The sequence below is a fragment of the Lathamus discolor genome, chromosome 13 (genome assembly GCF_037157495.1).
Source record: "Lathamus discolor isolate bLatDis1 chromosome 13, bLatDis1.hap1, whole genome shotgun sequence".
NCBI classification, from domain to species: Eukaryota; Metazoa; Chordata; class Aves; order Psittaciformes; family Psittacidae; genus Lathamus; species Lathamus discolor.
In genome coordinates, this window is record NC_088896.1 from 6,990,801 (window position 1) to 7,012,156 (window position 21,356).

General features: G+C 46.5%; 3 protein-coding genes and 1 long non-coding RNA gene across 15 annotated transcripts in view; 1 reads left to right on the forward strand and 3 right to left on the reverse strand.

Moving 5' to 3' along the window:
* SPAG9 (sperm associated antigen 9) overlaps positions 1–2,438 on the reverse strand; it is a 64,018-nt gene extending 61,580 nt beyond the window's left edge. For 3 of the 5 annotated variants that reach the window (XM_065693243.1, XM_065693241.1, XM_065693242.1), the window contains exon 1: positions 2,011–2,437. In XM_065693243.1, the coding sequence (XP_065549315.1) occupies positions 2,011–2,316 (306 nt within the window). In that variant the 5' untranslated portion in view covers positions 2,317–2,437. Of the gene's footprint in view, positions 1–2,010 lie in introns of all 5 variants that reach the window. The other 2 variants (XM_065693240.1, XM_065693239.1) reach the window with 1 other exon arrangement.
* A 1,361-nt stretch (positions 2,439–3,799) lies between these two features.
* Positions 3,800–12,163, reverse strand: LOC136021597 (uncharacterized). Its single transcript, XR_010615840.1, has 3 exons — positions 11,894–12,163; positions 11,453–11,527; positions 3,800–8,083 (listed from the first exon to the last, which is right to left on the reverse strand). It is a non-coding gene; the product is annotated as an uncharacterized LOC136021597 (long non-coding RNA).
* Positions 7,264–15,233, forward strand: NME2 (NME/NM23 nucleoside diphosphate kinase 2). 4 transcript variants are annotated; one of them, XM_065694002.1, is made up of 7 exons: positions 8,020–8,152; positions 8,653–8,754; positions 9,479–9,591; positions 12,732–12,864; positions 13,389–13,490; positions 14,454–14,566; positions 14,995–15,233. In XM_065694002.1, the coding sequence occupies exons 1-7, from the start codon at positions 8,024–8,026 to the stop codon at positions 15,110–15,112; spliced, it is 810 nt and encodes a 269-aa protein (XP_065550074.1). In that variant the 5' UTR covers positions 8,020–8,023; the 3' UTR covers positions 15,113–15,233. The 4 variants fall into 4 exon arrangements, with proteins under 4 accessions (XP_065550072.1, XP_065550073.1, XP_065550074.1 ...); XM_065694000.1 differs by lacking the exons at positions 12,732–12,864; positions 13,389–13,490; positions 14,454–14,566; positions 14,995–15,233 and adding exons at positions 7,264–7,347; positions 9,932–10,893; XM_065693999.1 differs by lacking the exons at positions 8,020–8,152; positions 8,653–8,754; positions 9,479–9,591 and adding an exon at positions 12,322–12,432.
* A 548-nt stretch (positions 15,234–15,781) lies between these two features.
* The window catches only part of MBTD1 (mbt domain containing 1), a 36,091-nt gene continuing 30,516 nt past the window's right edge, over positions 15,782–21,356 (reverse strand). For all 5 annotated transcript variants that reach the window (XM_065693996.1, XM_065693995.1, XM_065693993.1 and 2 more), the window contains one exon: positions 15,782–19,750. In XM_065693996.1, the coding sequence (XP_065550068.1) occupies positions 19,632–19,750 (119 nt within the window). In that variant the 3' untranslated portion in view covers positions 15,782–19,631. The remainder of the gene's footprint in view (positions 19,751–21,356) is intronic.

A 21,356-nucleotide genomic window follows, 5' to 3' on the forward strand; every position in this document is an offset into this window, starting at 1 on the left:
GAATACTGAACTCAGTAGCTCAAAATTCTCCATTTTGCTGTCAGCTTACACAAGCAACCTCCACAAGGAAAGATACACACTAAGCCAGTAACTTGTTGTCCAAGAAAAACAGTGCTATATTCATGTCCCTCCTTCTGTTTCAACCATACTGCACCCATCGGATTATCTCTACATTCATAAAAAATGTGCAACAATCAGACCTGAATAAACCATCTACCTCTCACGAACATACTGTGCTGTATCTATGACAGACATCTCCACATACGCACAGGACATAACAGGTGACCTTTGTGCTTCCAGGTGAAAACGTGGTCTTTGGTCTAACTGCACTTTGGAAAGCATTAGTAAACTGTCTTGCAGCATGAATACCAGTTTTTAGACTACCTAACACCAGTGCCTTCAAGTTAATGTAACATGACACAAAGGAATGGGGATGGCAGCGAAATACACTACCAGCATCAGTACATACAGCTCCTGCAGAGCCACGCCACCACAATTAGCACCATATTCTATTTCAACACATTATGTTTCTGCTGTTCTTCCCAAGGCCTGCTTGTTTTCAAGCTGGCAAGTGCTGCCTGTGTTTTAAGCCTGATTGATTTCCTTATGAATTAGATCAGAAAATATTTCTTGGCCCTCTTATGCTCTTAATAAAAATAAAGTGTTTGCTAAAAAAGCCATTCACATGCAGCTTGTGTCAGAACTAGCGATTGATTCTTTATGGCAACAGGCCCCAGACTGAAATCCATAGGCATCCTACAACAACCATGTTTGACAAGGAAGAGGAACGGTCTATTGGTCCAAGAGCTGGAGGGACAGTTCACACCGCACTGATTGTAACAAACTGACAAAGCACTGCATGTGCAGACACCACTTTGCCCTCACTTGTAACAATACCATATACAAACATGTGCATAGGGCTGAAGTTTCCCAATTAGATTTCATTGTCAATATGGTCTCCACCCCTCAGAGTTGGTGTTGTCATTCTGATTTTGGGGAAATTTAGAAACTAACACCACAGAGATAAGCACAGGACACCAAGTCTGGAAATAGACTTATAAGATGGCTTGTTCTATTACAGATAATGCTGTCAATCCAATTCCCTACAGGAGCCTGGCGAGACAATGAACTGGAGGAAGTTGTCCTACAGAGCCGCTTTCTACTGTAGTGCTTTATAATCTCCCAGAAAAGAACTCTTCACAAGCTTATTTACGCTGAAATAATTCTTAGGTATTTTTATTCCAATTTTTGCAGCAACACCCGAAGGCAGAGCCTGTGTCATTGAACAGCCTGCACCACCTGTTGCTGACTGCAGCTTCTATGCACCAACTCCAAAGAACTTCGGTCCACACAGCAGAGATTTCCATGGGTTTTCCCATGCGTTCTGCCTGCTTGTTGTAAATACCCTTTACAACCGCTTTGACACGAACAACCTGCCTCCTGACAAGGGGAAAATCCGAAGGGAAAGTGGAAGAGCAGAGAAGCCAGTCCGTGGGTCCACGTCTGCTCTGCCAAGCAGGGCTGCTTTTCTCCTCTGGACCTGCTGACCAGCGCTTAGGGGGAGTTACTTAAGAGGCTTCCAAGAGAAGCGGTGCTAGGGACGGGACGCACACGGCAGCTCCGTCCCCGGCTGTGCTCACCGGCCACGCGGCACTGCCCGGAGCACCACGTACGGGCTCCCCCGCGGCACGGGCAGGGGCGGCGCTCCCCGCTTGCCCGCTCCACAAACGCATCAAGACCCGAACCCGTCCCTTGGTGGCCCCGGGCCGCTGAGGCAGACACAGCCCGCACCGCCGGGGCCTCCTTCCGCGGAGCCGGCAGGAGCAGGCACCGGGCCGCGGCGCAACCCGCGCCCGGGTGCCGCAGGTCCCCGCCTCCGGCAGCCCCACCGCCGCCGCGTCGGGCAGGAAGTGCCCCCCGCCTGCGCGGAGGAAGGAGCGCGGAGCCGCCGCCCGCCTCGGGAACGGGCCCCCGCCCTCCACCGGCTCCGGGCCCGCAGCCCGCCCTCACCTCCTCGGCCTGCTTGCGCAGCGCCTTCTCTCGCTCGTACTGCGTGAGGAGCTGCTCGTTGTCGTCCCGCAGCAGCTCCAGCTCCACGCTGGTCTCCTGGCTGTGTGCGCACACCGAGTCCAGGTTCTCCAGCACGGCCACCACCAGCGGCATCAGCTCGGCCACCACCTCCTCGTCGTAGCGCCCGATGAGCCGCTCGAACTCGCGGTAGATGGAGCCCGCCAGCCCCGACACCCGCTCCGACATCATGGCGGGGCCGGGGCCGCCGGGGTCCTCCTGGTACACCACGCCGTCCGCCAGCTCCATGGCTGCCGGCGAGCGCCTTCCCTCGCGGGGCCCGGCGGGGCGGCGGCAGCTCAGCGCGCTCCCGGCGGCTCCTCCTGCCTCTGCGGCGGGGCCTCGCCTGCAGCCCGGGGGGCGGACGGCGGCGGCGCACGGCACTGACCTCACCCGCCGCGCCGGGGCGGGGCGCGCGTCGGGCGGGAGAGGCGGGGCCGCGCCGGGCGGGGGGAGCCATGGCGGCGGCTGCGGTGGCGGTGGTGGTGGTGGTGCGGGCCTCCCGGTGCCGCCTCGTCCTCCATCGGGTCCCGCAGGGCCGGGGTGTGCGCGGCGCGGTGAGGGGGGAGCACCGGAGCCACAGGCGATGCGCCCGGGGCGGGGCGCAGGTGACGGGGAGTGGAGCGGGGGGCCGCGTGGTTAACCCTTCGTCTCTGAACGGAAGATGCGAGGAAGCGCTGCGGGCAGCTCCCGGGGAAGCGCCGTTACCTCCTGCACCCACAGAGCCATGAATAGGTGCAGTGACTCGCGTGGGGGTGACTGCCGGAGCGAAACCCAGAGCTCAGGACTTGGCGGCTCTCGAACTCCTGCGGGGTGGCCGTGCCGGCTCCTCTGAGTGAAAGGACCCCTTATTTCTGTTAAGGCCTCCAGATACTATCAGGAATCCTGGTTTGTTTGCGATAACACGACTCACAAAGCATCTTGCGGTTATAAGATTGGTTTTCCAGGGATTTGGGACAGTGAAGTGCATTCTGGATCATGTGCTTTGTCATGGGAATGGTGTGAGCTCTTCCAGACATTCATAGTAAAGTTGAAAACACCTTCTGAGATTGAAAAGCTTCAGCGCTGCTTCACATCCCTTATTTTTATCATAGAATCCTTAAGGAAAAGGGGAGACCTTTAGGATCCTCGAGTCCAACCGTTAACCCAGCACTGCCCAGTCTACCACTAAACCACATCCCACTGCCACATCTACACATCAGTCTTTTAAACACTTCCAGGGATGGTAACTCCAGCACTTCCCTGGGCAGCCTGGTCCAGTGCTTGGCAGCCCTTCATTTTCCCCAGTACCAATCTAAACCTCCCCTGGCACAACCTTTAGGACACAGTTCCTAATTGGGAAAGTCACTATTTTTCATTAAGTAGGAGTATTTTGTGTACAAGGGAGTTAAGGAACCTGATGGCAGCACTGAATAAAGCAATGAGTGTTACAAAAAAAATCGCCAAAGCCTGAGAAGTGGTGAACTTTGAGGTGATTACATTGTTTTCCACTGGAGAGCACTAGAGGTTAGCACTGCGTTTGCTCTCACTTGGACTGATTCTAAGACAAGTAACAGTGATTTAAACGCGTGCTGTGTTGTCTTCCTATGCACTAAGCTAGTGGACCTGCACAGGAATAATGAGGAAGAAGAAAAGAGTTCAGCCCCGTATTTTGGGGGGTTTCTTGGGATTTCTGTTTAGACACCATCCTCCTAAGCTGATGTTTAACATAGTGCAGTCAGGGCATAGGCAGTTAAAGTACACATTTATTTATAAACATGGCAAAAGGAAAGAACAGCTGATTGCCTTTGACTTGTTAAATCATTTTAGCTAAAAAATAAGTTTAAAAAGACACAGTGTGTAATTTCCTACTCTCATTTCCTCAAGCGCAATTTTCATTTAAATTACTGGAAATGATCCCTATGAAAAGACAATTTTTTACTCGTTTTCTTCAGCAGTTATCCACTGAGGAAAACGGCAACTTCTCCTTGTTTGCTTGCTGTCTACCACAGATTAGAGTCTTTACTTGCTGCAGAAGTGCTGAGGGAAGCTCAGAATTCCTCTCTCCCTTGAAGTCATACATCATTTCCCTTTACTGCAGTTGTTTGTATTGTGGAGGACACTGAGCACCTTTGGGGTAGGGGTTATTGACTTGTGGTTTTTTACCTGAGCATGAATAAATCCTGTAGGAAGCCTGCAAACAGCTGAAGCCCAGAGGTAATTCAGTTCTGCTCCCGGGACAAGGCTGCCAGCCCGTAGCTAATTGCAGTGGACTTTTAACCTTGAACTCACCATGCTATTCATGTGGAATACCCCATAATGTGAGGACAGCTCTAAGCAGCTGCAGATTACTGTGGGGATACAAACACCAATCATCTTGAATTGCAGCAGAGATCCTTTTCTCTATGTAGAGTTTTACAGTTATTGCCATCACACTGGGCCAATTGCACAAGTGCATCAGCTCAGAAGATGTCCGTTCTGACAGATGGCAGAAATGGGTCAAGGTGTCTGCCGACAGCCTGTAAGGGACGGGGTCTCTGAGGATATGCTATTTTTATCCTGTTTCTATTAGCAAAATGGATAGATGTGGTTTTCTTTCACAGCTGGAGCAAGTCTGTCATGAAACAGGCAGGCTCTTGCCATTAGAGTTGCAATCAGACTGATGAGTACAAGTAGAAAAGGGCCATTTGTGCTCATGTTTTATTTCTAGTCAGCTGGGGGGGTTCTAACATGGATAAATGGAGTATTTAAAGAGATGAACAACAGAAAAATTACCTGGGAGCCAAGTTTAAGTGGTGTAAAAATATATCTTATTAATAGTCTTTCCACTGTGATTGTGTTTTATGATGTGCACCTCACAGTCAGTGTGAGACCAGAAACTCGGGGATGGACTAAAAATAGGACAAGTTACAGAATGATACCCTAGTCGCTTGCCAGGAGATTAAAGGACCTTGATGATGACCTGTCAAGTTAGTAAACTAATGAAGCATATGAAACAGCATGAAGAAACCTGATACTATAGGTTTTGTAGCTTGAAAGCAGTGGCTGGCTGTGGTAACTACTGGAGTAAAATGTCATTATACTCTTGGAGAAAGAACTGCCTCAGAAAGAAATTATTTTTCTGGTTAACAAGAAAAGTTATATTCCTTATTCTTAGAAATACCAGTTTGTTTGAAAGTAAATTGGTTTGTAGTTTACTAGGGAAGGAAACTACCCCTTGGATCAGTATGGGGTGAGAAGAGCTTCACTGGGACGTTACCCAGAGGAAGAAATCTTTGTAAGAGCTTAATTCTGTGGTGCTTTATATCTTAAAGCACAACAGAAATCAAGCTAAAAGCAGATAAATAATAGCAATGCTGAGCTAAGTGAAGAGTAGTATAACCGTGAGCAACAAAAGACATCAGACTTGCGAGTGTGGTTATGAGGAGCAAGCAGGGCACAGCACAGAGTCCCAGTGAGTACTCCCCACATGCTGTGAGTGGTACAAATGGGGGCTGTGAGCTGAGATCAGCCACAACAGCAGAGCCAGGAGCTTGCTTTGAATTCTCCTGACCTTCAGAGACATTGACAGCCTTTTGCCTCAGGCCTGCTTTAAAAATCTCTACTGATTTCAAGTAATACGTAAATGCCTTGAGCTCCATCATTATACTTAGTTCACTCACTGAACTCTTTGAAGGTCTTTACTTTCTCTCCCCATGGTCTGTTTTTAGGAAGTTACTTGTCTAGACTGTCTCCTTCTTTGCATTTTAGCTAAACATGGGATTTTCAATGTAATTTAGTAGTGTCGGTAGAATTTACAACCGACAAAAATCTGCTCACACACTTAACACTAACAAGGAAACACACTCCTGTGATGTTCATGCACTGTGCAATGCACGACATGCTCTGCTAATCGTGGATTAATCTCAAAAGTGCCAAAAGATGACCCTTATTTAATGAGGTTAAAAGACTTGGCAAAGATCACAGAGCAGACCTATGGGAAAGCTGCAGACAGTGCTTGCCCACCTTCTGGCAGGTCCTAAGCCGTAATCGTTAAATGACATAGTTTTACCAAGGCTGTAAATAGATGTCCTATTGCTGCTTTTAAGTGATTATTTTTCTAAGCATCCTGTTTCTAGAGACTTTTTTCTATTGTTAAAGATTATTTTGCCTTAGTGAGGATTACAGCATTAGTGTTTGGTTTAGTAGTGTGAAATAGCTTAAATAAATGGGTATCGATACAACAGAGTATCGTGGGTTGACATTATCCGGAAAGAACTCAGAAATTCCAAATCCAAAATAACTTGGGGGGGGACGGGGGGGACACACATGACTTGCTGGAATGTACAATGCTGTGGGGGTGATTTGCAATGATGTGGGGGTTTTAAACATCTTACATTGAATCAGAGACCATGGGAAAATGAGTACATTGGAGCATGAGCATATCTGGGGGGGGAAAAAGACCCCCAAACATTAGTAAATGTTATCTGAATAGATGCTATGTCAGATCCAGATTCTCCCATCAGAACTAGAAGTGAGACATGGATGTGTATAGGACTGAGGCGAAGGGATCCCAAGTAAAGAAATCCACCCTATCAAAATGCTAAACTTATCCCTGGTAAGTCCTGTCCGGAGGGAAGTGAAATCCGCATTATCTTCCTTCCAAGAAGGGACATGGAGCAGAGCCCAGGGAATTCATCCCATTTGGAGAAACAAACCCAGGAGCAGCTCAGCTTTCCTCCCAGCAGCACGCGCTGTGAGTGCAAGAACGGGGGGTCCCCGTGTTGTATCCTGGGATCTCTCCAAAGGGAATAAAATGCTCAGGGAAAAAACGACTGAGGGGTAAATCGCTGAAGAGAGCTCATACAGAATAACCAGAAAAAACCCAAACAAGAAAACCAACCACAAGCCAAGCCCAACTGCCCTCTTTAAAGCGGACACTTAGGGAAAGCAGAGCAAAATGCGGGGTTTGTTAACCTGTGAGCGCCTTCTCTTAAATAAAGGCTGAGACCCACAGCTAACACTAAACCGCCTCTGCGGGCACCCGCACCCTCGGCACCGGCCGCAGGGGCTCGGCAGCCGCCGGCGTGCCCCGGCAGTGACGGCTCCGAGCCGCGGGGCGCTCCCCGGCGCAGCGGAGCACGGCCGGAGCCGGGGCTGCAGCGGCGACACCCGGGGGCCCGACCTGGTGCCCCCTGCAGGCGGGAGGCCGCGCTGTCACCATGGCAACCGCCCGGCCCGGCTTGCGGCGGGGGTGGCTCCGGGCTAAGCCGGCAGCGGCGGCAGCGCCGGGCCCGCAGAGCCAGCCGGGGCCCGCTGCAGGTGAGACGGGCGGCGGGACGGTGCGGGGGGGGGCAGAGGGGCGGTGGGGTTCGGCCGGGCCCGGAGCCCCCCCCGGCCCCGCGGGGCGCAGGGGCGGTGGGATGAGGCGCGCTGCGGGCAGCGCTGGTCTGCGCCCGGTGACTGACCGCCTCCCCTGCGGCCCCCTCGGGGGGGCTTCCCCGCGCTCCTGGGCCTTAGCTGCGCACACGGGTGGCGGTACCTACGCACATACCTACCCGCACATGGCCAGTACATCCCCGCCTGCGGACACACGCACACTTGCAGCAAAACCATGTTCACAACTGACCCGTCGCTTTACACGTCAAAGTTACACGTAGGGACTTATTCAAGCTCCTTTGCCTGAAATCGCAGGTGACAGCCTCCCGGGTGGCACTTGGAGCTGTGTCTGTGACAGTCCTTACCATACATTCTGGTTTAATACTTGCGAATTGCAGGCTTGGCACATTGTCATCGTTCTAAACTTCCTTCTGTGGCACTTGTGTAAACCCGCGCAGAGTGAGTGACTGTCAAACCGGGGCAGATCCCGGGTTCCTGACCTTCAGATGCAGACAGTGCAGTTCTAAGGAGAGCTGATGCTACACGGGACACAGGGCTGTGACTGTATTCTCTTGCTGATCCTGGAATAACACCTTTTCTTCCCTTCCTCATTAGGACGATGGCTTCTATCACCGAGCGCACCTTCATCGCCATCAAGCCTGATGGGGTCCAGCGGGGTCTGGTGGGAGAGATCATCAAGCGGTTTGAACAGAAAGGCTTCAAACTGGTGGCCATGAAATTAATACACGTAAGCTTTCCTGCATTTGTACACCTCCTTTTGCATACCAGCTGCACCCTTACACCAGAGCAGCATGCTGGAGTGGCAGATGTAGTCTACAGAACAATTAAACCTGAATGTTTTTGGAACAGTTCCAATTCTGAGCTCTGGCTAAATGCTTTAGACATGCTAAGCATGCTAATTTTAGTAACTTGATGTCCTTAGTCGGAAGAGAGTATTCTTTTAGGGGCATCCTATACCTAATAAATGTCTCTGAATAGCTTTAACAAATACCAGCTCACAGAAGCGGTCTGTGTTGGTAAAAGATACTGTTCTAAGTTGAGCTGTGGTTGAAGCAAACTGATCAAAGCGACCAGAAGTACTTCTAGGAAGATATCAGAAATGTTGCATTTTCAAGTGCATGCAAGTTTCAGGATTAGCTGTGCTCTGTGGTTAATCTGTGTGATTTTAGCATGCTCTTAAGTTCTTACAGTAAGCTTTTTTTGATGGCTGGCTGGTTTTTAATGCAGGCCTCCGAAGAACTTCTGAGGGAGCACTACATTGACCTGAAGGACCGGCCATTCTACGATGGTCTGGTGCAGTACATGCACTCCGGCCCTGTGGTAGCCATGGTGAGTTCTTGAGAATGAAGCTCAGCTAAGAAAAATATACTATTTAATTGTTGTACCTGCAGCAATATTGTCTTACTTGCGTAATGCTAGTTTATTTCTGTTTAAAGGACTTAAAAATCCCCGCTCAAATACTGTCATTGGGAAGATGCGACGTTAACTCCTTTAATCCTTTTTCATAAGCTTTTTCTGCTCTGGGTCGCTATGTTGAGGAGGAGGGCAAGGGTAAAGGTGGGACAAAAGTGGGGACACTGAGAGACAGTAAACCTGCACAAAACCCCACTGTGAAATGCCATGCATTAAGCAAGCTGAAAACCAATGGTGGAATAGATTTACTGTACTCCTAAGCGAGAGCAACTTTGAAAGCCTTTTTCTATCTGACTTTATTAGAAGGGTTTTCTTTTTTTCTCCTTGATAGCGTATTTGTAACATAGTTAAGCTGCAGATCTAGACCTTCAGTAGCAGCATTGTGAGGTCATTTACCATGCTGAGATTTAAAATCATTCTCTTCCCACCCTCAGTGGGAAAAGGTATTGTGCAGGAGGGGAGAACTTCAGTAGACACTTCAAAAAGCTGACAGAAAATCAAAGATAAAATATATCTTGTTATTACAAATATTCAGATGGTATCTGTGCTGTGATAGACAGCATTGTGTCATTGGGGAGGGTTTGATTAACTCTTCATCTACTGCTAAGATTTAATGATCTCAATTGATATTTTCTTTAAGGTGTGGGAAGGTCTTAATGTGATTAAGACAGGAAGAGTGATGCTGGGGGAAACTAATCCATTTGATTCAAAGCCTGGCACTATCCGTGGTGACCTCTGTGTTCAGGTTGGAAGGTATGTTTTGCAATGATTGATATCATCTAAAGACACTGAATGTGCCCAGTGGTATGTCATGATGCATGTGGGAACTGTGCTCCATCCTTGTCTGTCTCATGGAAGGAGCTCCCATTCCCTCTGCCCACGTAATGTTATTATCTGAAGATGGAAATTGAATTCTGGTCTTCCCTTTTGACAAAAATGCTGAGCAAAGCTGGGGCTGCATACTCCGTCCTCACTACTACTCCCCACTTACTTAAAACTTCTCTCCACAATGGATACCACTTCAAAACCAGAAGCTTACTCTGTTTGCGCTTGAGGATTATATTACTTTTATACCCACCTTTTCTTTTCCTAGGAACATCATTCATGGAAGTGATTCTGTCGAAAGTGCTGAGACAGAGATCAATTTATGGTTTGCTCCTGAGGAACTGGTTGATTACCGAAGCTGTGCTCATGAATGGATCTATGAGTAAAACCAAGCCTGCTCCTGCTGATATCCTCACTGCCTGTGAGGAGCTGCCAGCCTGTAGCTACTGCAGAGCCCCTCATATAAATCGGTAGAAACCTGCTTCAGAAACCTGTGAGATTGCTTGGTTGTGAATATTAAATATAGCCAGTGTTTGCTGCTGCTTTGGTTAAAAAGCTGCCAGGTTAGAGATGGAAATGTACTTTGAAAAAGCTGCTTCTGGGGGTGAGAGGTGTGAGATTAAAACACACAGCATATCATACATGTATTTTTCCCAAAATACTCTGTAAACAAAAGGGGTATTTTGGTGAATAGAAAAAAAAGTTATAATAATTTATTGAGTAAATAAATATGCAAATGGCTCTGTCAAAGGTTAACATTGTTAAATTGTTAGGGGACAACTAGTAATATATTGATAACGTGCCCAAATGGTGCAGACTGAACTTGATATCAAGTGAAGTGGGTCCCCGTGCTCAATACACTGCAGAAGAAAGGGTATTTCTTTCTCTCTGCAGTGTGCTGTGCCCATACACAGAGCAGAGCTTTGGGTAAAATGAGAACTTTCCTCAGGATTGACACCCTTTTAACTGGCTTTGGTTCCCCCACATGGGATTTATTTAGCATTTTAGGGGAGGATTAATAGCCAAGCTTCCTAAATGCCCTTTTCTGTAAAAAGAAGATTAATGTGAGGATGGATGAAGCAGATCTACCTTCAAGCACTTTACTCTAGCAGTCCTCTGGCAACAGCATCATGGTTTGCTTTACTGACTGAACAGCTATGTTCTCATTTGTGCTCTTAGTTGGAACTACAAAGCTGCTTTTGGATAAGGTATTTCAGAAGTGACTTTAGTTTTTGTAATTTATCCAATCATGTAAAGAAACGGAGTTGTAATAATGCTGAATGTATTGCAGTAGAGGTGTCTGCTCCTATCGGAAAACATAATCAACCTCTGGCAGAACTTCTCACAACAAATGCTGGATAAGGAACAAGAAATGTGTTGGGGTCAACATGATGTATTTATCTACCTGCGACCTTGTGTTCAATAAAAGCAAGAGTTTCATTAAATCAGTTGTCCAAACTCCTACATGTGTTTTCCTGCAGTGAGTTGTTTCAAATACTGAACCGTGTAATGAATGCTGAATTCAATGCTCGTGATACTTGATGAAGATACCTAACTCCTAAAAAGAGATGGTGCACAATAAAACAACATTTGCTGTTTCTTAAGTGAAATAAAAGGAAATTTTCATTGTACTGTTTTAGATCTAATCAGTGACTATAAAGAGAGGGAACAATTCCCTGACTACCAAACTGTAGGTGAAGTTGCAGCTTCCCTTCTGAAAACACTCAGTGTTACGGAAGATACACAATTGAGTTAAAGGCTCTTGGAGAGAAGGGAAGCTGAGACAAACCTGTGCACGAGATGAGTCTCCAGTTCTGCTTTTGCTCAAAGGATTACTTGAGATTTCTTTTTCTTGATTTGCTTACTACAAAATGGAGGAATTTGGGTTATCTGGAGAGCATCAGAAAGCGGCTGCTGAGTGTCATGGGTTGGGACTGAGAGGAGGAGGTCAGAGCCCACACTCCTCATCTGCAATGCCCAGTGAGCGCGTCCAGTTTCACTAAGCGGCCCGTGACCGCACAAGTGCCACACAGGGCATGGCACTAATGCTGCGGCTGTGGCACACGATTATAACCAGCTCAGGCAGAGACAAGGCGTGCGTTAGCCAAAGGCCACAGTGACTCCTGTCACTGTCACCACACAAGGCCAGGGCCTGTGCAGTTTTACATCCGCATTTTGACACTTTGCAGCTTCATCTCCCCGCATCCCACCAGTAACCCGCCCGGCTTACAGCTCCAGCACGGCTGCTGTGCGAGAACACCATTTCCGCAGCTGGGAGGGCGCTGCTCGGTCAGCAGCCCGCGGGGATGCCTCCGAGAACGGCAAAGCAGGAACCTCCGAGTCAATCCTGACCCAGTGCAACCAAACGCCCGCAGCCGGGGCACTGCGAACACCGACGGCCCCGCTGCCGCAACGGGAAACGAGTCCCCCGGCAACGCGGCAGCTGCCGCTGGGCACACGCGGCCCGGCCGCCTGCCAGGCGGGGCCTCGGCGGGGGCCCAGCGGGAGCGCAGCGGCCGCCACCAGGCCCAGCCGCAGCCGCAGCGGCTCGGCCCGGTCCAGCCCCAGCCCCGGCCCCGGTCTGGCGGGAGTGGGCGGGCGAGCGCCGAAGCGAGCCCCCAGCCCCGCCAGGCCCGCCCCCAAGCGCCGCAGGCCCGGCGGCTCCTCCTCTGCGCAGGGCGGGGGATCCGGAGACCGCCCGCCGCCGCCTCCTCCTCTTCCCTCGGCGGCTGCGGTGGGGAAGGCGGCGGCTGCGGGAGCTCCGGAGAGGTGAGGCGGGGGCCGGGCCTCCCCGCTCCGGTTCGCCCCGTGAGGGGAGGCCGGCGGGGTGCGGGCCTCGCCGTCGGCCTGTGCCTTAAGGCAGGCGGGCTGCCTCCGTGCCGGGCGCGGCGCAGCGGCCTGCGGGCCTCGCCCCGGCGAGCGGCGGGGCCTGGCGGCGGCGGCGGGGCCCGGGAGGGGGGGACGGGACGGGAAGGGGCACGCCGCGATCCCGGCGCCACGTGTGCGCTGGCGGGGCGGGCCCCGGGTGCCGCCGACCTTGAGGCCGATCGTTCCCCTGCGCCCCGCAGCGCGATGGCGGCCAACAACGAGCGGACCTTCATCGCCATCAAACCCGACGGCGTGCAGCGCGGGCTGGTGGGCGAGATCGTCAAGCGGTTCGAGCAGAAGGGCTTCCGCCTGGTGGCCATGAAGCTGGTGCACGTAAGTCCCCTGCGCCCGGCGCTGCCCGTCGCCTGCCGGAACCGGTGCCTGCATCCACACACACACACGCGTGTGTCTGTGTCTTGCGTGCGGCTGCTCCTGCATCAATCAGAACGGGGATCCGAGGCCGGGGCTGCCCAGCAGCTCACCCGTCGGGCCAAGCCGCGGATCACGCACAAACGTTGGGTATCTGCCGTTTCCTAAGCAAACAAATTGTGCCGAATGGCTTCCTGGCACCTGAGAGCGAGGAAATGACCTTGAGGGGAAGGTTGTGTTGGGTAATGACATCCACAGACCCAGATGCTCTGAGGGTTGCTGTAATGCAAATAGTTTGACACCGCACGGCACTGGCACTGAAGATACTGTGCCCTCCTCTGACTGTACATTAGGAACTAGCATTGAAACCCATAACAGCATGGCAGCCGCTGCTGATAGTGTTAATGAGTGATGGATCCCGTCACTGATGCTGTAGCAGCGATACCTTTTGTGGCACGATACATAACATTAGATCTTGTGTTTTAAAGGCCTCTGAAGACCTTCTGAAGCAACATTACATTGACCTGAAAGACCGACCGTTCTACCCTGGTTTGGTTAAATACATGAACTCTGGACCTGTTGTGGCCATGGTAAGTGGCTTTGTTTTACTTGAGGGCAACGTTTTTGAATACATATGTCTCTCTCTGTAAATGTAAAATACTCAGAGATACTGTTACAGAATCACTTTCTCACACTGCCCAGTTCTCATAGTGGCAAAAGAAAAATGCAGTGAAAACAATCACATAAGAAGTTACTATGTATTACAAGAAAGTGTGCATATATAAAGTATGCATTAAAATGCTTAGCATGCACCAAACAATCTTCTGTTTTTGGCAGAAAAGGGCCAGAAACCCATTTTTGTGTCACTGTTTTTTTGCACTGACCCCAAAACAATACAATTGCCCTAACAGCTTCTCCAGTTCTGACTGTAGCTGGTGAGGAGCACCTGCTCAGGCTGTCCTTTACCGTGGCCAACAGAAGGGTTTTGAAGTTGGCCTTGTACATCAGTTAACTGAGGTGTGGTGAAGCATCTTTGCTGGACTGATAGTGGTGATAGTCCTTTTCACAGTCACTTTCAGTCCCTGTGTGTTTCCCTAAGTCATTGTTACAGACCTAAGAGAGAATCCTAGAATCCAGCTCCAACCCCCTGCCCTGGGCAGGGACCCCTTCCACTGGAGCAGCTTGCTCCAAGCCCCTGGCTCCAGCCTCGCCTTGAGCACTGCCAGGGATGGGGCAGCCACAGCTTCTCTGGGCACCCTGTGCCAGCGCCTCGGCACCCTCACAGGGAAGAGCTTCTGCCTAAGAGCTCATCTCAGTCTCCTCTCTGTCAGATTAAAGCTATTCTCCCTTTTTCTGTCCCTACAGGCCATTGTAAAAAAAGTCCCTCTCCAGCTTTCTTGTCAGCCCCTTTAGGTAGTGAAAAGGCTCTAGGCTGGGTTAATTTTCTTGGTGGTAGAGCCCTCGTTTCTTTGCAAGGTGTGTTATTAGCAAAGATTGAGCTTTGGTATTTTGTATAAGCAGTGCTAAATGGGATTTGTTTGTTTTTACTTAAGGTATGGGAAGGACTCAATGTGGTTAAAACCGGGAGAGTGATGCTCGGGGAAACAAACCCTGCAGACTCCAAGCCTGGTACCATCCGTGGTGACTTCTGCATTCAAGTAGGAAGGTTTGTGCTCAGCTTGTTACCAATAGAGATTAACAACTGCATAGTGGTAGTATTTGATTCTAGAGAGTAAACACTGGTGGTAGCTGTTCTAGTCCGATGGTGTTCTGTTTGCAGGTCACAGCCCGTAACTGCTACTTAAGAAAATGGCTTGGCACAAAACTGATTTGTTTTGAACTGCCTCTCCTCATCAGAACTTTGTGTAAGATCAGTCGGTGGCAGTGGCTGTTGTAGCACAGTAGCTGTAGTCACCCTGCCAGGCTTCAGTAGCTCTTCCAGGGGTAGCTCTTCCACACCGAGGGGGTGTCTGAGCATTGTACCTGCAGTAGCAGTTGTGCAGCTCTAGATGTTTCATGGTGTTGCTTAAGGAGAACTTCTTAGGTTGATGAAGTGTGTTTTTATATGAACAATGTGCTTCTCTCCTTCCCCAGAAACATCATTCATGGTAGTGACTCCGTAGAGAGTGCGCAGAAGGAGATCAACCTGTGGTTCAAACCTGCAGAGCTCGTTGACTTCAAGTCTTGTGCACATGACTGGATCTACGAGTGAACTGAGTTGCCACAGTGACTTGTGCCTTCTAAATGCATCATCTCATTCCAGCTACTACCTGGGAGCAACCACGGTTATCTTAGTCATTTTCAGCACTGTCAAATAAATTCATATGAAGTAATTGTGTTGTGGTGCATTCACTGTAAAATGGTCTGCTGTGTTCAGGTGTCCACATAAGACATGTGGCTTGGTTGTTCAGTATTTGCCTTTTGTAGAAGGATTAGTCAACACCAACTGTCAATTACGTACAGGAGTATCAGTAATAATCCAGTGACTTTTGCTGACTACAAAGTTGCTTTGAATGCTGCAAAAGTACATTGGTCACAAAGCCAGCTTGCAAAGGGAGGCCTGAAGGGATGCTGGAGCTACTCCCACCACAGCAGAACTGAACTAGAAGAAAAATGAGTGCTACCCTGCGACAAAATGTCCATCCCTACACAGCTATTAATACCAACTGAAATAAGAGCCCACTGCCAGGGATGGGGCAGCCACAGCTTCTCTGGGCACCCTGTACCAGCTCCTCACCACCCTCACAGGGAAGAGCTCCCTAAGCTCTTCTCAATCTCCCCTCTTGTCAGTTGAAAGCCACTAAAGAAAGCAAGCTAGAATGTGTTTATGTATGTGCCAAGGGGTGTCTTCTACAGCGAAACAAATCGCTATTCAGCAAAAGACTTTTTATCATTTTTATTTTGTGTAAAAAAGGCAAATTTAGTGAATTATTTTCATCTTGTACACAAAGTTATAATTTTAATGCTTTTCACATCCATGCTGAAAATCTGCAGTCTCGTAAAAATGAAAGGAACATTAATTTCTCCAAAAGCATTTTTTTCACTTAGTTATGTACACTGCATGAGAAAGCTTTACATAACTCTCTCATTGACCACACAAATTACCAAGAAAATAAAAGATTAAATTTGTACAGATATTGATCTATATATCAAATACATACAGAAATGATGTAAAAATCCCATTTAATCTTGATTCCCGCCCCCAACGGTTTCCCAGGGGCCAAAGCTGATGCCTTTTGCTTGTATAAATGGCTGTGGCTTTTCGTGTTAAATATGAAAAGTAAAAGGAAGAAAAATTCAGTTTCAATCACAGTTTTTTTAAAATCCCTTCCCAATAAAGGATTGTTACCAAATATATTAGCACCATCGTACAAATATTGACGGGAGAGGGTATTCACATCACATAAAAACAACAATAAAAAACCAAACAAACACTGAAACCCGTGTTAGTATCCATAGGACAAGGAATCGGTAACTGCTTTAGCTTTCCTCAGATGCAGCAAGGTTAAAAGACCTGTATTTAAAATAACATAAAACCCAAAGACCAGCAGAAGGATTCTGAGCAGTAACAGAAGGGTAGCCACAAAGTAAGGTACAACTTGCGCTACCGTAGGGGTATGAAGACCAGCTGTGCCCAGTACTGAAATCAGTTTGACCCCATTGAAGATTTCAGATGTCCAACACTTGGCTGTTCTTCTAGCCACCTGACATGGCTTAAAGTGAAGATAAAAACACCAAGAGCCATGTTACTGACTACAGTGAAGCCTACTCCATGGGTACACCACAGCCAGCTGCCTGCTCCTTAAAGAGACGACTCTAAATACCCAGCATAATTTTGCTTGGTTTCTCCTTAATCCTCTCCTAAGTGACTTCAATTGGCTCCTTACATGGTTTGCTTTGGACAGGTTTCACTGTACTTGACAATTAAGGTACATTTGGAACTCAGAAACACGAGAGATTTCACCCAACTCATACTGAAGCTACACATGTATCTGAAAATGCTTCAACTCACATCCTTTAGTGTTTAGTGAATAAAATACCCATTTTAAAAGAACATTATAAAGACTGAGAGACTTCAAATCTGATTCTTACATTCCTCCATCACAGGAAGTGTGTTCAATGTAAGCACTAGTTTTCCCTCTTGACACTGGAAAACCGTAACTTAGAAGTCAGGTACAAGCCTGGGCAATATACAGAAGCCCAAGGTTCAGAGACTTGGCAATATACCTTATTAGCAGCCTGAGCTTCCGCATAATAAAACACAAATGAATGCAACAGTTTTTTGACTCAAGTCAGAAGATGAGAGAAGAAAGCAAGATTGTGCCAACCTTGGTCCAGCTGACTGGGACAATCTGCAAGGCGCTGCATTATAAACAATAAAAATCAATAGTGATGTACTTACCAAACCACATCAATGCTTGCAGAGCTGGATTGTAAAGTAGGTTAAAACTGAGAACACGGTGTGTGGGGGGGGAAGTTAGTCAAGGCTCAAAGTGTCATTGCAATGGTCTCTAATCCTACTCCTCCAATCCAGGCTATTCAAAAGAAAAGCTGTGGATGGGTCAGAAGCTGACAGAACATATTCGAAGTCTACCAAGCCAGACAAAGTCCTTTTTATGGCTATTTTAGAGAGCTAAAATGTCTTTACCATCTGAAGTTACAGATACTTATCATCGGATAACCAGATTCTGTCAATCTAAGAAGCTGTTGGTAAACAGGGGTCATGATTTAAGAAACATTACCAGTAAGGGAGAAAAGAATTCCAGACATTCCTACGCTATACAGGACAGTTTTACTTCCAGTAGTAAATACAAAACTTTACATAATTAACCCCTCTTGCATAGAATGAGGTAAACCTGTGCATATCACCAATACTATGTACCCAAAGTTAGAGCAATATTTTAGAAAATAATCAAATTGCTGGTTTTCAACTTTCTATGCACTTGGTTTTGTTTTTTTTAAGCTTAAACAACAATATACAAAAATGGTCTCCTGGGGCTCTGTGGGTTCATATCCTTAAAGCATTTCTTAGGCTGTAGGAACACAGATGTTAATCATTTTGATTAGTTTCTCTTTTAAGCCCTAATTTACGGTCAAGAGTCAGATGATCATTGTACTGCTCTGAAAGGGGGACCTGTGAAGACCCAGAAGCACTTGTAGAACATACGCAGTAAATTCCTGAGAGTTTAGTTAATGAACCTTACTGGTAAAAGCTAAAGCTCTTGATGCACATTTTCCCAGTCACAGCTCTGCAGGGCTGAACCATTTCATTATTCAACATCATGAACGATATCAGTTACAAAAAGGTACAAAGGTTAAAAAACATGGAAGGATGGAATCCGACCTAAGAGCTCATGCTAAATACTCTGTATTGTACTGGTAGTTGTTCCCACCCTTTTACATTGCCTTAAAAAAATCTGGACAGTTAAGCAGGTGGGGCTAATGGGATACTAGAAGTGAGACACAAAGATTCCAGGCAATAAGCAAATCCAGTTTACGAATTATATACTAGACAGCGTATGATTTACATACTGTTCTCAAGTCTCACCTTCCATATTACGCTGTTGCAGCAAGAAAGGAATATTGCAGGCTGTGCGGAACAGAACTCTTTTTAACCTACAATGTATGGCTCCTTTTAGCTCACCTGAAACCACGTGGAACACCAGTTTTGAATGTTCACAAATAAATATTGAAGATGGTAAGGAAACAGCTAGGTTATTCTGAACGGGAAAAAACATCATCAGAAGGAATACTCAGAAGTTCCTTCCCATGACTAAGGGAGGCATGAGCTACTGTTTGTCTAAGTTTCTTCTTTAGTCTAAATTTATAGCTAAAAATAATCTTCCAAATAAGGGGATTTGCTGAAGTTCCAGTTTGGCATAGGGCTCTGTAAACATTTGCTGAAGCATTCCAAGTCTACAGACATTCATGTACAGAGAAGAGCTTCATAGTCCCAATCCAATGACCACTGCAGTCATTGGAGACAAGGCTACTGATATTGACGGGCACTGAATCAGACCCTAAGGAACTTAAAAACACAAAAAAATCTTATATATATAAAAAAAGTATTTTAAACTAAAGAAAAACATCTTGAAAAGTTAAAATCCTCAGGCGATGGCTCTGTTGCAACTGGGGCTACTCACTGAGTAGAGCTTTACATGACTATCTTCCACACAATTTATGCCTCCAAATTAGGGCTTAAATGCCTTATTTTCACAATAAAAAAAACCAACCCAAATAAACCAAAAACCAGAGGCGTGACCAGTGCAGTTCGCAAGAGTCTAAAAGTCTCCCCAACTTGTACCAAAAAGGTTCATTTGTTATGACAGTTCCTTTGTATTTGCACCTATAGCTTCCTCCAACCGCTTCCCACAATCATGCTAATTAAACTTTAATCTTACCAAAAAATTAGATTTTCAGTTCTTGTTAACAATGCACAATAAATCTGAACTTGAAAATATTACAAAATTCTTTCAAAAGCTTCAAATACAACACAAAAGTGTCCTTTTTTTCCCCGTTTTTTAATAAATTGAAAAATCTTTTTCACTAAAATAGTTTCCCCGCCCTTCCAAAAAAAGTTCTGAACTGAGTCTAACTCATCTACAGTTAGCAAAGTGCCCCAGGTACAGTCACCTGAACTGCACCCTCCAAGCGGGAGCAAAATCAGCCAGTCTTGGAGAAAGGCTCTTTTCCTGTCACCAGTTCTCTGCCCCTCACTTCTCTGAGCTGCCTCATGGTTCTTGTTTGATGTAGTAACTGGCAGATCCGTTGCTTTCCTGATCAGATGCGCCTTGAAGGAAGCTGTATTCTTCCCCGTCTAGCAATTCCTCCTTCAGTTGCAATGAAGTCACTAAAAATTAAAGATGAACATGAATGATCTATACATTTTAAAGGAAGTAAAATTTTCCTTAAATTTACTTAGTATTATTTAAATTGGGAACAGATCCCAGATTTCCCATTTCCTTATATTCTGCATTCTTCTTTTAACACTCAGTACCCCACTGAAAGCAGATGCTTTCTGACCATAAATTAAACATTAAGTTACGCTCTAAGATTAACATATTTGAGCAAACTACATAAAGTAATATATTCTGTACAGGGTTTTCTCCAGAATTCAGTATTTTAAAACACTGGTTGAAGCACAGGAATAATGACTGTTGCTCAGAACAACACTTATTTTACTGTTTACCTCCTATTTAGTCCTTATACAAGTAAAAATAAGATTAACTGTTGGCCATATACAATCTAAACTCACATTACTTAGCTCAGTTATTGTCAGCGGTCTAAGTGAGATAAGAAAATATACTGACAAAGATTTTGTAATATATCATTAACATTTTAAGATCCCAGAAGGTAAGTTTCATTCAAGCAAAACATCTTTTTTTGTAGTTTTAATCTTCTCTCTTCTTTCTTTTGTACAAATAAAATAGAAATGAGATCTAAGACATAAAAAAAGATGTTATGAATAGCAATGCCATAATTACTTTTCCAGTTTCATTAATGAATAGTGACAATTACCAAAATATGAACACAATGAAAGCAACACTCAAAATAAAACATGTTATGCCTTTCATTAAAGGTGCAGTACCCACATTAAAGGGTTAGGGTTGGTTATAAACAAATAATGGTTCTCTGACTAAATGAATGTGAAGAGCATTACAGCTTCTGAATACACAGTCTATATGCATTATCAATGTATCTGGAAATGCAGAAATATGCAGTGAGGGCAAAAAAACCCAACCCATAACCTACTAGTTAGTTACTAGCTAGTTGCTACTAGTAACCCTGAAGTAACTTAAAAGCCATTTGATTGTTCTTTTACTATTTTTCTTTGTCATCTTCCCTGTTGAAACAAACTCTTGTGCTAAATTAAATTAATATTATTAAATATTTAATTATTGATTTAATTAATATTATTAATTTAATCCTCCCACCTACAAAGCCCAGTTTCTTTCTGCCTTTTTTCTTCTTCTGAATACTTTCCCCTGAATTACACCTAGCTCTGATCAAGAATCTTGATCTCTGGGGGACAAAAAAACATGCTGTCTCAGTAAGACACATAATGGGATACTTGAATATGCTGCTAATACCTCAAGCAAAGGCTACCCAGAGGTCAGGGATACAATCTAACCTCCACCAGGCACGTTCTTTTACTTCCCCCTCCCCAGTACTTGCAGGATGCTTCTGCAGGCACAAGAGTAATAGCAGTCTCCATAATTTGGCTTGCCTCTGGCTAATCTGAACTGAAATCCTTACATCTAGATATTTAATAACTCTTTGCTTCATCTGTCCTTACTATACAGCTTTTAACCACAGTCCTCTATAAGAAAAGCTTAGCTACAGCTATACAACAAAAGTTACTTGAAAGAAGAATAAACAAGCTAATGGAAGTCAACTGACTGATCATGTTGGAAGTAAAAGTGATGCAGTTGCACAAGGTACCCCCTTTTAAACAG